Source organism: Anomaloglossus baeobatrachus, chromosome 2, assembly GCF_048569485.1.
Source record: "Anomaloglossus baeobatrachus isolate aAnoBae1 chromosome 2, aAnoBae1.hap1, whole genome shotgun sequence".
Lineage (NCBI taxonomy): Eukaryota > Metazoa > Chordata > Amphibia > Anura > Aromobatidae > Anomaloglossus > Anomaloglossus baeobatrachus.
In genome coordinates, this window is record NC_134354.1 from 100,080,278 (window position 1) to 100,095,345 (window position 15,068).

At 47.3% G+C, this 15,068-nt stretch overlaps 1 protein-coding gene across 2 annotated transcripts in view; it reads right to left on the reverse strand.

The window, feature by feature from the left end:
• The window catches only part of GOSR1 (golgi SNAP receptor complex member 1), a 124,333-nt gene extending 109,766 nt beyond the window's left edge, over positions 1 to 14,567 (reverse strand). The window contains exons 1-2 of one of the 2 annotated variants that reach the window (XM_075335229.1): positions 14,481 to 14,567; positions 1,467 to 1,581 (exon numbers count right to left, since the gene is read on the reverse strand). In XM_075335229.1, the coding sequence (XP_075191344.1) occupies positions 1,467 to 1,581; positions 14,481 to 14,511 (146 nt within the window). In that variant the 5' untranslated portion in view covers positions 14,512 to 14,567. Of the gene's footprint in view, positions 1 to 1,460; positions 1,582 to 14,480 lie in introns of both variants that reach the window. The other variant, XM_075335228.1, reaches the window with a different exon arrangement.
• Between the last annotated feature and the right edge of the window lie 501 nt (positions 14,568 to 15,068).

Consider the following 15,068-nt stretch of genomic DNA (forward strand, 5'->3'; position numbering starts at 1 on the left):
ACAGTACACGAGCTGAAGGACCAGTGATCAGTCAATGGCCTAGAATCACTTGAGTGAAAGGTCCTGCAGCGTTTTCCTCCATCACAGAAACATGTGGACTATAAGACGAGCTTTGTGGTCCAGGCCCATTCTTTGCACAGGGACAGTCCGTGCGACCAGCGTGTTTATCTACAGTATACTTGCTATTGTAACAATATTACTGTTGTTGCTTATTTTTAACAATTTAATGTAGGGTCGATAATCGATTTTGTGATGCTTTTTCTCCATAGACTACAGTGGGGAAGGAGGCATCAAACCTGCAATATTCGTTGTGGTCATCCATATAGAAAGATCTTGGGACATTTTCTAGAAATTTATACAACTATTCAAATCAACAATAGTTTTATTACTCTAGTTTCCTTCCAGTTTTTATTAAGAGGCTGCTTTCACACTGTTCCTCTCCCTGTTCAGTGGTCCTTTTGGGGCTTCCGTCTGAGCTCCCCGAGCAAAACGGGATTCGGACGTATGTGCCAACAGGACCACTGACTATAATGGTGCAGATGGAGTCACGGTGTGTTCTGTCGTGCCCCATTTTCAAGGGTATACGCTTATGCAGGCTTCACACGATGCGATCTATCGTGCAATCGCATGTGCGATCTTACCCGCTCCCGTCGTTTGCGCGTCACGGACAAATCGCTGCCCGCGTCGCACAAAGTCGTTTAACCCCCATCACACGTACTTACGTGCTGAGCGACCTCGCTGTGGGCGGCGAACATCCACTTCCTGAAGGGGGTGGGACGTTCGGCGTCACTGCGACGTCACAATGCGGCCGGCTAATAGAAGCGGAGGGGCGGAGATGAGCGGGACGTAAACATCCCGCCCACCTCCTTCCTTGTGCATAGCCGGAGGGAGCCGCGGGACGCAGGTAAGCTGTGTTCAACGTTCCCAGGGTGTCACACAGTGCGATGGGTGCTACCCCGGGTACGATGAACAACCTGCGCTAAGTAAAATAAACAATTTTTTAAAAATAAACGTCGAGTACCCGATTTCTCACTGATTTGCGATCGCTCGAAGGTGTCACACGGGACGACGTCGCCAACGAAGCCGGATGTGCGTCACGAAAACCGTGACCCCGACGATCTATCGCACGATAGATCGCCTCGTGTAACGCCCGCATTACTAGAGCGTAAACCCCCGAAAATGGTGTACGACAGGGCACACAGTGACTCCATCTGCACCATTACAGTCAGTGGCCCGTTGGTGCATACGTCCGAATCCCGTTTTGTGGGGGTTCAGACAGAAGCCCCGACGGGAACACTGAACACTGAGAGGAATGCAGTGTGAAAGCGGTCTAGAGGCTCAGAATGAGACAAATGGTGGTTAGAATTAGCCATTAGAATGTTAATAAAAAGATAAATAGTAAAAGTTGAAACCAAAAGGAAAGAAAATGAAATGAGTTAATAAAAAAAATCATGTAGTACCTATACCTGTCGCGTCTTCCCTCTCTGGAGTTACTGTGGGAGTAGCTTGTGCAGAGTTTGCTAAAGGAAACTAATTTGAGATCTAGTTCATTTTCCAGTTGTCTGGCCTGCTTCCTCAGATCTGATCATGGAAGAAAAGAAGAAAAACAGCGTTACATCACCACACACAACAGTGTTCTTAAAAAGGAGCTGTCAGCAAATAAAAAGTGGCCGTGTCTGCTCCTAATTTATTTCCGCTGCACCCGAGTATGATGAGTTTTTGTTTTTAACTCATCTGTCATTCGATTGCAGAGAAATGGACCTTTTTATTTAGCGCTACTGTTATGGTCTTTACCAAGAGGGCGTGGCTCACAGGGTAACCTAAAGACAAACCCACAGAGATTCCTTTGAATCCCGAACCCGTCGTAGACACCGAAAAAAAAAAGCGCTAAATAAAAAAAGTTCATATCTCTGGAACCGTAGGGTGGATAAAAAAAATAAATAAATAAAAAAAAATACTCAGAAAAGCAACATAAATAAGACTAGGTTCACATTTCCGTTGTTTTGCATCAGTCACATGCGTTGCTTGACGCATGTGACTGATGCGTTGTACAACGGATGACAAAGAACAGAATTCATTGTCGCACTCCGTTGTGTGCGGGGGGCGGAGCGCTGAGGACGTCAGTGCCGCGGGGACTGCAGGGCTGGGGACAGGTGTGTGAGTGTGTGTGTGTGTGTGTGTGTGTGTGTGTGTGTGTGTGTGTGTGTGTGTGTGTGTGTGAAGTGTCGGCCTCCCTGCACACGTAACCAGTGTGAATATCGGGTAACTAACCAAAGCGCATTGCTTAGTAACCCGATGTGTATCCTGATTACGTGTGCAGAAAGCCAGAGAGCATGCGCAGCAAAATCCTACGGATTGCGCTGCTCAAAAAACGTTACAGGCTGCGTTCCTTGCGCCCCGCAGTCAGTCGTTCCACGACTGATCAGTCGGGCAGAGGGTGCAACGCAGCATCATCAGTCACAATCCGCCGCTCATACAAGTCTATGGCAACAACGGAATCCGCTTGTGACTGATATAATTTAACGGAAGTGTGAACCTAGCCTAAGATAGGAGCAAATAGTGGATATTTTTGATCTGGTGACAGGTCCTCTAAATATGTAAAATAAATAAATAAATAAATAAATTGTAATTAAGGCTTTGTGCACAAAGGTTGTAAAAGCAGCGGATTTTCCATCATCTCAATTATGTAGATGAACAGTTGGGTGTGTGTTACAATAGCAGCTTTGTGGATTAGACTTTGTGACACAAGCTTTGTAAATAATCTGCTGCATTAATTGAACAGATATAATATCCACAGCTTGTCAAATTAGACGGCGGATTTCTCCTTTTCAATGAAGAGTGACGTGTCAAAATAGCAGCATTTCTACAATTAAATCCGCAGCACATGCACTTTTCAGGGAAGAATTTTGTCTCCATATTTCAGACACATTACATTTTTTAACCAAGTGGAAACACTGGGAAATAAAAAAAAAAAAAACGTTTGCTAATTCAGATCCAGGTCAACAACACACCAAGGAATTGGCCAATAACGACATTTTTGTTCTTCTCCGATGTACACACTCTCCATAGACTCACAGTTATAAGATAAGAATAGGCCAATTTCTAGCATCTCATTTCTTAGGCTGGGTTCACACTTCCGTTGTTTTGCATCAGTCACAATCCGTCGCCTTGAGGAATTACGGTATCCTGCAAAATATTTTGCAGGAATCCAGTTTTTCCTCATAGACTTCTATTAGCGACGGATTGTGACTGATGGCCTTGCGTTGCATCCGCTGCGAACATATCAGTCGTTTAGTGACTGACGGTCAGGCGGGAGCAACGCTGAATGTAACGTTTTTTGGAGTGGCAAAAAAAATGGACTCCGCAGGTGTCCGTCACAATCTGTCACAAGCTATAATTAATGTCTATGGTGCTGGATTCCGTTATATTCTACTGACCATGCCCAGCATGTTTGGCACACCCAGTGGGCTGTCCCAAACACAATGGATCATGACGGATCCGTCAAAGAACGGATGCACATCGGATGTAACGGACGCGACGGATGAGTTTTTTCACAGGATTCCTGTGAACGGAATCTTGTGAAATTACACATCCGTTGCGTCAGTTGACATCTAAAAAACGATGGATCCGTCATTGCATCGCAACAACGGACCTGACGGAAGCAAAGCAACGGAAGTGTGAACCTAGCCTTAGTGCTGCAGTTGTACGCAGAACTCAAACAGCTCAGTTAAGGCTGCTTTCACACTACGTCTTTTTAACATGCGTCCTGAACGTTTTTTTAACGCAGAAACGGATCCAGTGCAAATATGTTTTCATTTCAATGCATTTGCAATGGACTCGCGTTAAAATGCGTTCACCTGCGTTTGCGTGCGTTATAGTAAGGATCCAGCGACTTGAAGTTTTTTAACATCTTTCAAAAACGCTACCTGTAGCGTTTTTGAGCTGCGTCCAACTTCTGTAAATTGCTGGATCCTGACTAAACAGCACGCAAACGCATGTGAACGCTGGCGTGCTGATAGACAGGATCCTGCTTGCTCTACTGAGCATGCCCAGAAGCCAGCCTCCGTGATCAGTCTATCTCTCTCCTCCCTCTGTCTCTCTCCCCCTCCCTCTCCCCCACCTGAGAGCTGCGGACACTCGTAACCAAGGTAAACAGCGGGTAACCACTTATCTTAGTTACCCGATGTTTACGTTGGTTACGTGTGCAGGGAGCCCGGCTCCTAGCAGCTGCAGACGCTTGTAACAAAAGTAAATATCGGGTATCCAAGCAAGTATACCTGATGTTTACCTTGGTTACGAGCCTCGCAGCTGTCAGATGCCGGCTCCCAGTCTGGCACGTTTAGTTCCACTCACTCCCGATCACATGACTCCAATGCCCGCCCCTAAACATCCAGTGACAGGATCCTGCAAAGTAACACATGCGTTTGCATGCGTTTTTTGCTGTAAAAGCAGGATCCGCTTTTGCAGCAAAAAAACGTTCAGGACGCATGTTAAAAAGACGTAGTGTGAAAGCAGCCTAACTCTGACTCATTAAGGAAAGCCACCATGGAAAGTTTCCATGTGAACAATCTCAAATACAGGATATGTCACAGCAGCGATAGTCAATAAAATGATAATCAGAGGGAAGATGGGCTAAAGAAAATCGATCTGGTGGAGAAGTGAAGGTCACCTCTGCTATGAACAAGCGTCAAGTCCTGATCACAGGAAACGACAAACTCGTGACAGAAGAGCCTGCCCTGGAGCATGACTTCACCAGTGGTAGGGGACAGCAGAGCCTGCCCTGGAGCATGACTTCACCGGTGGTAGGGGACAGAAGAGCCTGCCCGGGAGCATGACTTCACCGGTGGTAGGGGACAGAAGAGCCTGCCCTGGAGCATGACTTCACCGGTGGTAGGGGACAGAAGAGCCTGCCCTGGAGCATGACTTCACCGGTGGTAGGGGACAGCAGAGCCTGCCCTGGAGCATGACCTCACCAGTGGTAGGGGACAGCAGAGCCTGCCCTGGAGCATGACTTCACCAGTGGTAGGGGACAGCAGAGCCTGCCCTGGAGCATGACTTCACCAGTGGTAGGGGACAGCAGAGCCTGCCCTGGAGCATGACTTCACCAGTGGTAGGGGACAGCAGAGCCTGCCCTGGAGCATGACTTCACCAGTGGTAGGGGGATCAGAGAAAAAGCTGGGAAATTTATGTGACGGGGTTACTGACCGATGTCACACACAGAGGATAGACTTCAATATTAAATAGATGGGGGTCTACAGGACCACATACACATTATATCAAGATCGGCCATACCCACTAATTTTAGCAGGACCAGGCAAACATTTGTAGAGTATGGAGACCTCCTGTACTGACACACAAGCATCGGGTAGTTGGAATATCAATGCCCGTTCCTTGTGTTTTCAGGGGAGATCAGCCACTACCAGAAGTGTCCAACAGCAACTTTCTCCTCTTTTAACATAAAAAAAACATAGAAGCTCGACCAAACCAAGCACTCGTGTATAGCAGGAGAGATCTGCCTAACAAATGAACATTGGCACACTGCTATACCATGTACAACTGTTCCGAAAGGTATTTGTTCACTGAGTTTTGGGGCATAGTTATTTGTGTGTAAAGGAGATGTTTTTGCTTACAATTAATTTCAATGAGAAAATATGGCGCGTTCTGCATATGAAAAACAACACCAGGAATTGACAAGATTTTTTTTTTCTTTTTTCAATGTGGAGAAAAAACAAATGGAAAATAAATATGTGGTATGTACTATGGGCAAATTTCCCATTGAAAACAATTGGTTTATTTTTAAAGAGTGACTAAACTTTGAACATGATTTTGTTTCACATTAGACAGGCCCTTTGTCTGCAGATTTGTGGTGGGAGAGGGGACGAGGCGCTGAGCTCCTTTCCCCTCCCCGGATTGCTCAATAGACCCCTGAACAGTGCACAGCTCCTATCTGATCGCGCACAGGGCAAGGTGCGGACTCAATAGAAGCAAAGGCTAGCTATGAGTGGTGTGCAGTCGGGTAATGAAGGATCAGCATCACTGCTGTTACCTCAGGTACACAAATGGTGGTGGGGGAACAGCACACGGGGCATACAAAACATAATAGCACGTTGGGTAGGTAAAAGCCACAGGTATCAGATTAGGAAATATGATGCTATTTTGATTTTAAGAAAACAGAACCACCTTTAATTTACACATACTGAGAAACCATTTCTAAACTTTTGTTAGTAAAGACAAGTGATGGACGGACTGGAAGATAACCGATTCCAACCCGGAATTGATCCCGGACATCTGGCCGAACGCCGGTCCCCATATTAGTCTATGGGGATCAGAATCCGGTGATTACATATGTTGGAAGAAGGGATAGAAGTAAGCGAGCTATACTTCCCGAGGCCCCGACACTGCTGTAACTGCTTCCTGGACGCTCATTACCTTCACTGCATATGCACTGCTGTCCTCACCCACCTGCGTCTGTGATTGGTTGCAGTCAGATGCACCCCCACCCTCACTGGCAGCGTATCAGCTGACTGCTTCCAATCACAGACACTATATGCGTCTATCGTGGTATAAAAATAAATAAAAATATATTGCGTATTATGATACCCAGCACAGATAAAGCACTTGGCTACAGGCTGCAGCCTCTAGCCATGCACTTATCTTGGCTGGGTATGAAAATAAGAGGAACCGTATGTGGCCTTTTTTTTAAAGAAAAGTATTTAAATAAATAATTGCAAAAAACGGCATGCTTGCCCCCCCAATTTTGATACCCATCCACGATAACGCCCGATAGCTGGGGGCTTGAACTCTCAGGCTCAGGAGACCTATGGTTATTGGGCACCCCACAGCCTAAAAAGAGCAGCCTACAGGCCCAGAATTGTCACATCCATTAGATGCAACAATACCAGCACTTTACCTGGCTCTTCCCGATTGCCCTGGTGCGAAGGCAATCGGAGTAATAAGGGGTTAATCGCAGTTCACGGTTGCCACTAAGCCATAGATTAGTAATGGAAGGCGTCTATAAGATCACCCCCATTACTAATCTGTAAGTAATCGCTGAGGCTCATTCTCTGTTTGAAGTCCACAACAGGCGCTCATGTTGCATGATTGCTCGTTGTGACTTAATGTAGCAGAGTTGGAATCAGTATGGGACCTCGTGTGGATTAAGTCGTATGAGCAAGGTGCTTTGGGGGTTAATAAAGAGGAGAAAGAGAAAAGTGTTTTTTGTAATATATTTCAAATAAAGGATTTTTTCGGTGTTTGTGTTTATTTACTTTCACTTACAGATTAGTAATGCGGGGTCTTACAGATGCATCCCATTACTAATCTAGGGCTTAGCAATTTGTATGTTTACATGGGCCAATAACTGGGAATAAAGGCCCTGTCTCACACACAGATAAATCTGCGGCAGATCTGTGGTTGCAGTGAAATTGTGGACAATCAGTGCCAGGTTTGTGGCTGTGTACAAATGGAACAATATGTCCATGATTTCACTGCAACCACAGATCTGCCAAAGATTTATCTGTGTGTGTGTGACAGGCCTTAAGGATTTTTAGGAAAATATGTTCACTCATTATCGGCTCGTCTAAATGTGGCATCAGGCTAGCAGAACACAGACATGTATGAATAGTGTGATGTTTCAGAGCAACAACAATCTAATGTGACCACAACACAATCAGAGCAAAAAAAATACTTAAATCTGTTGGGAGTACGATGTTGATAGCATGCAACCTGCCAGCAAATGTTTTTTGTTTTTTACGGCAATCCATTACCCTGACATAATTGAATGAGGCCAAGCCACAGATAAGTCACTCTAGTGGCTTTAGTTATATGATCTGGCCTCATTATAAGGGCTCTTTGAGACGTCCCTGCAACATAGTCCATGCACAGGCCAGAATGCATGGACTGGGAGCGGGACAACTTCAAATATTTCTATGAGGCTGTCAGGGTCGGGTCAGGAGGCCCCTGGTCAGTCTGTTGCATTGCAGTCTGTGTACGGGGACTGGCCACAGGTCTCCTGTGCCAAGAGTGAAAACCTCATAGAAGTATATGAAGCTGTTACGCTCTGGTCGGGAGACCCCCGACCAGTCCATGAATTCTAATCAGTGCACAGACATCTAAAACAACCATAAGGTGGATTTCACATGACTGAAATTCGGTCTAACATGTAGCGTATGAAGAAGACCACATTGCATAGCTCCAATTGAAGTCAAAGTATTATACTGCAGCTCACATGCAACATGTCTATGACTGGGCCGTTTTATGACAATCAAGGACATCAAGTCACACAAATATTTTTGTTTGCACAACTTGTGAGACGCACATCAATTAACCCTAGTCTAAAATGTTTCCCTCTTGACTATAAAAACCTAAAACACCTAAATTCCTTGAAAATCATAGGGATCAGTGCTGTCCTTTAAAACACAGTTTGTCCTTCTTATGTATATAAATCTTTAATGGAACAATATACAGAGCTTGCTGCCAGTGAGTAACTTTTTTTTTGTTTAGGCTATGTGCGCACGTTGCGTATTTGCATGCAGTTACGCTGCGATCTGCACCGCAGCGTAACTGCATGCGTCCCCAGCATAATCTATGAAGATTATGCAGGAGCTGTGCGCACGTGGCGTATTAAAGTGCAGCGCTTTGGCTGCTGCCCGAAGCGCGCGTTCTAAGAAGTGACATGTCACTTCTTTTGTGCGTATTGGTTGTAATGTCGGTCTCTCTGTCTGTCTGTTGGTCTCTGTGTCTCCCTGTCGGTCGGTCGGTCGGTCTCTCTCTCTCTCTCTCTGTTGGTCTATCCCTCACCCCCCTCTCTCATACTCACCGATCAGCTGCACGGCTGTCACACTGCTCCAGCGGCTTCTCCTGCTTTTGAAAAAGCCGGCCGCCCATTATTCAATCTCGTATTCACTGCTTCCCCCGCCCACCGGCGCCTATGATTGGTTGCAGTCAGACACGCCTCATGCTGAGTGACAGCTGTCGCACTGCAACCAATCACAGCCGCCGGTGGGCGGGTCTATGTAGTGCAGTAAAATAAATAAATAGATAATTTAAAAAAAAACAGCGTGCGGTCCTCCCCAATTTTGATACCAGCCAGGGTAAAGCCACACGGCTGAAGGCTGGTATTCTCAGGATGGGGAGCCCCCCTGCCTAAAAATATCAGCCAGCAGCCGCCCGGAATTGCCGCATGGATTAGATGCGATAGTCCCGGGACTGTACCTGGCTCATCCAGAACTGCCCTGGTGCGGTGGCAATCTGGGTAATAAGGAGTTAATGGCAGCAGCCCATAGCTGCCACTAAGTCCTAGTTAATCGTTGCAGGCATCTATGAGACACCCCCAATGATTAACCTGGTGAAAGTAAATAAACACAAACACCCGAAAAATCCTTTACTTGAAATAAAAGACAAAAACCACCCTCTTACCACTTTATTAATCCTCAAAAACCCCTCCAGGTCCGGCGTAATCCACGAGGTCGTGCGACGCATCCAGCTCTGCTACATGAAGCTGAACGGAGCGGCAGTAGAACACCCCCGCTCCTGTCCGCTCCATGCAGCAACTGAAGTGAGTCGCGCTGTCAGCGGGGACGTCAGAGGTAATGCCGGTGTGTGTGTGCGGGGACGGCGGGTTGTGTGCGGGGACGGCGGGTTGTGTGCGGGGACGGCGGGTTGTGTGCGGGGACGGCGGGTTGTGTGCGGGGACGTCTCTCAGGTTACCCGCGGCCACAGGTCTCGCGTGGAGGACTCGAGCTGGCCGCGGGTAACCTTACCTGAGTGACGGCACCAGTGATCGCGTGGCTCACTGCAGTCACTCAGATTTGCGGTCACAGGTGAGTCCTTCACCTGTGACCGCAAATCAAGCCGCGGCACACAGACAGCCGCGCGATCATAATGAAGTCGGGTGAAGTTCACCCGAGTTCATTCTGATCGCGCGGCTGTCTCCCGCAGCCAGCCATGTGCTCTTTTTGACATTCCGGTCCCAGTCGGCTCTGCTGCAAGTCTATGGGGATGCTACAGAGCCGAGTGGGACTGCACTGTCAAAAATGTACGCTCTGGATGCTTTTCCTATGGCAGAGAAAGCATCCAGAATGCATGAATTCTGCAGGAATGTGCGCACATTGCGTTCTGCCGAATGCGTCTCAGAACGCAGCTTTTCGGCAGTGTTCTGAGACACACATGCAGTGACTATTTACGCTGCGTAATAGAACGCAACGTGCGCGCATAGCCTTACACTGAGGCTAAAAGCCCGTCCAGATCATGTCCTATTAACATAAGCTCATTATAAGACAGAGCTCAAATTAATCGAGCCACACAACTGAGTCAGCAGAACCCGATCAGCACAGGTCACCAGGATGTGTATGGGAACGCTGTCATTCACTGAGAGCAGGCAGAGATCTTGAAATAATATGGACTTTTATACACAACTTAATTACATAGAAATAATATTAAGAAATAACTTGGTGGTGTACTTCTCTCACAATTACTGACTGTACATGAGTTGCATTTACTGGACAGTGGAATCCATGGACACCACAAATGTCATGGATTCTGTACATCCCATAATATCTTACAATGTTATACATCCAGGTTAGAGCAGGCATCAGCAGTCAGCTAACCTGGGCCCATTCAACCCTGTGGCCACTGTGTGTATGGGTTCTTTTCCACTTGCGCATAGCTTACGATACGAGAGCATCAGAAGGGATATGCTAATGACCCTCTGCTGCGTGCTTCAGCCGAGGGTCATGCGACTGTGATGCGATATTGCGATCGTATCACAGCTGCGGAGAAGAGGGAGGGAGCACTTTCCGCCCATCCCCTCCGCTGTCTGTCTCTGCGTATATCGCACTGCAGTCGCATAACATGCGAGTGCTGTGCGATGTTTCATACGCTCCCATAGACTTGTATGGGGGTGCATGAGCCGAGACTCGGATTGCAGCGAGAGCACGATTCATGACGACAAATAACAATAGGACAAGAGGACACTGCCCCATAGTTTTGCACTGGTGCGAGTGCAATCCGATGTTTTATCAGATCGCACTTGCACGTAGAAACCGCAAGTGCAAAAGGACCCTATGGAGCAGGCTCAGGAGCGGTGTCTGCTCCATATAGAGAGGGTACAGGCTGTGTTATACAGCCAGCACTTAAGTCTAAAGGCCCTGTCACACACACACTGATAAATCTTTGGCAGATCTGTGGTTGCAGTGAAATCGTGGACATATTGTTCCATTTGTACACAGCCACAAACCTGGCACTGATTGTCCACAATTTCACTGCAACCACAGATCTGCCACAGATTTATCTGTGTGTGTGACAGGGCCTTAAAGCTGGTGTCACACACAGCGACAACGACAACGACGTCGCTGCTACGTCACCATTTTCGGTGACGTTGCAGCGACGTCCCGTCGCTGTCGCTGTGTGTGACATCCAGCAACGACCTGGCCCCTGCTGTGAGGTCGCCGGTCGTTGCTGAATGTCCAGCTTCATTTTTTCGTCGTCACTCTCCCGCTGTGACACACACATCGCTGTGTGTGACAGCGAGAGAGCGACGAAATGAAGCGAGCAGGAGCCGGCACTGGCAGCTGCGGTAAGCTGTAACCAGCGTAAACATCGGGTAACCAAGGGAAGTCCTTTCCCTGGTTACCCGATGTTTACGCTGGTTACCAGCCTCCGCTCTTGCTGCCAGCGCCAGCTCCTGCACTGTGACATGTGGCTGCAGTATGCATCGGGTAATTAACCCGATGTATACTGTAGCAAAGAGAGCAAAGAGCCAGCGCTAAGCAGTGCGCGCGGCTCCCTGCTCTCTGCACTGTGACATGTAGCTGCAGCACACATCGGGTTAATTAACCGGATGTGTACTGTACCTAGGAGAGCAAGGAGCCAGCGCTAAGCGCGGCTCCCTGCTCTCTGAACATGTAACACAGCGACGTTATGATCGCTGCTTCTGCTGTGTTTGACAGCTAAGCAGCGATCATAACAGCGACTTACAAGGTCGCTGTTACGTCACCGAAAATGGTGACGTAACAGCGACGTCGTTGTCGCTGTCGTTTAGTGTGAACCCAGCTTAAGGCTGAGGCCACACGAACACTACTGTGAGTACATCGCATGACACTCGGCTTCCGCTCTGCTGGAGTGTAAGCCGAGTGTAATGCCACTGTGACACTATCCTGCGATTGCAGCAGAGATGCTGAGGACAGGGTGGACGTTGCGGAGGAGAGGGAGGAACTTATCTCCCCATCTCCTCCATTGTCAGCTGATGTGTATATCGCACTGCACTCTGGTGTAATGAGAGTACAGTGCGAGGTTTCTCTCGCACCCGTAGACTTGTATGGGTGCGAGAGAAGACAAAGCGGATTCTTCCCGCAGCATGCTGCGATTCGTTTCTCAGTCTGATTAGGGCTGAGAAAAAAAAAAAAAAAAAATCGCTCATGGGAGCGGCCCCATTGAGTAACAATGGTCCAAGGTGAAATGGTTTTTTTTTTTATCGCACTCCAATGCACCATTTTACTCGCCGTGTGTCCTTAGCCTTACAGCTGCAATCGGAGTCAGCAGTGATCGCAACAGTTTATCCCCATACACAATGCCGTCAATGGTCAAAAAAAAAAAAAAAGTCTATGAGGTTACAAATGTTGCGTCAGTTGTTTTATCATGGCCTAATAAAGGACGCTGTATCTACCATGTCTCTACACCTGTGTCTGACTGACCCAGACTGAGCTTTATAAAGGAATGGTAATTTTGCAATCATAGCAATATTACATTGCTTGTACAATTCATTGCAGTAATCACAGGTTCAAGTTTCCTTAGAAAATACAAAATCAATAAAAGTTGAGCCAGATTTAAAAAAAAAGAAAACTCACCCCCTATCTGTTGGTATCCCGCAAGGTTCTGATCTTAGACCCCCTACACCTTCGGCCTGGGACAGCTCAAGGAGTCCTATAGCTTTCAGTATCGTCTCTATGATGATGATACGCAAATCTACATCTGTGGACCCAATATCATCTTATTACTAACTAGAATCCTACAATGTCTACCAGCTATTTCATTCTTATTCTCCGCTCACTTTCTATAACTTAATGTGGACAAAACAGAATCCATCGCCTTTCCCATATCTCACTCAACCCCCATACAGACCTATCCATCATAGTCAATGGCTGCTCATTCTCCCCAGTCCCACAAGCTCGCTGCCCCGGTGTAACCCTTGATTCTGCGCTCTCCTGAAAGCTACATATCAAAGCCCTTTCCACCTCCTGCTGATTCAAAAATATTTCCCGGATCTGTAAATTCCTTAATCAAGAGTCTGCAAATCACTAGTGTGTGCCCCCATCATCTCCCGCCTCGACTACTGCAACCACTGCTCTGTGGCCACCCCTCCAATCTATCCTGAACTATGCTGTCCAACTAATCCTCCTTCCCCCCAACTATTACTTGGTATCTCCTTTCTGCCAATCCGAACACTGCCTTCCCATTGCCAAAAGACTCCAGTTCAAAACCCTCACCATGACATACAAAGCCATCCACAACCTGTCTCCTCCATACATCTGTGACCAAGTCTCCCGGTACCTACCCGCACGCAACTCCTGATCTTCACAAAATCTCCTTCTCTACTCTTCTCTTCCCATAATCGCATCCAAAATTTCTCCAGTGCCTCCCCCATACTCTGGAACTTTCTACCCCAGTATATCAGACTTTCACCTACCGTGGAAATCTTCAAAAGGTACTTGAAGACCCACCTCTTCCGACAAACCTACAACCTCCACAAAACCAATGCACGACCAGGTCTGCCCCCATCTACTGTACCCTCACCCATCCCCTGTAGATTGTGAGCCCCCAGGGGAAGGATCTTTTCTCTTTTCCTGTATCTGTCTGTGTATGTATTGTTCATGATTATTGTATTTATTTTTATTCTGTATACTCTTTCACATGGAATAAATGGCGCTATAATATTAAATAATAGTAATACCAGAAAGTCGTATGAATCCCAAAATGGTACCAATACGATCTGCTGCTCATACCGCAAAAACACAAGACGGTTTATTGACAGAAAAATAAAAAAAATAAGGCGAGGAGCAAAATACGAAGAGGAAAATGAGCCGTCAGGGCCTCTGCTGGTCGGGGGCTCGTATAACCCTAGAGCCGGCCACGATCCTGACGTATCTGGATTATTATACTACATGAGATGCTATACAATGAGACATTCCTGGACCAGGACATTATGGTCTGTGGATGGCAGACTTCAGGTTGTCATGGTAACAGTCAGACCTCTAATACAATACATTGCTATTATCACTTGTCTGGCGGTCTCCATTGGTTTACAGCCCCATTATAGCTATGGAATATGAAAGTGTTTCCCTGCTGAGGTTTATTTCACTACACTGCAGGCTGATATCACTCCTCCACATGTAAAACCGCGCCCCCAGCAGCCTGCCCAGGTCCGCCACACACACATCCCCCGGTGTATCCGGTACTGCCTGCCTCTAGGATCCGTTTCTCACCTTCCCAGTAGTTACTGCTTCCCGCCGCCATCTTTGTTGTCCAACGTCACCCAGTCCGGCGAGCGGCTGATAGAGATGAGAGAGGTTGGCTAGAAGGCCGCTCTGACGAGCCAAAGAGGCTTCCACTCAGCGGCTGCGAGACAGCGACACCTGCCGGCAGGAGACACAATCGCTGCAGTTTTTTTCCCAGGGTGATGAGTGCAGTTTACTGCTTGGCCTGACACTGTCTAGTTCTGTCAGTTATAAGTTATTGGCTATACTATGGAGGCACAACCATCAGTGCTAGTAGAAGTATCTTTATGTTCACAGATCCTATAAGTGGCCTGCTTAGTAAAGGGATTTTCTATTTGCAGACACCCCCTCCCAGTGTCTGTTATTGTCTGGAGCACTGACATAAACAGCGCTGTAGACAATCACTGAGTTCAGCAGCTTATTCTGTCTACTCATAGCAGCTACGTGCATTGATTGGCTGCAGCGCTCTCAACGTGGCGTCAGCGCTGCGGACAATAACAGACACCAGTAGTAGCGATGTAGACTCAGCGATGGACTCGGGAAGTTAGAGTAAAGCAAAGATTGTCCCTGGGGTAC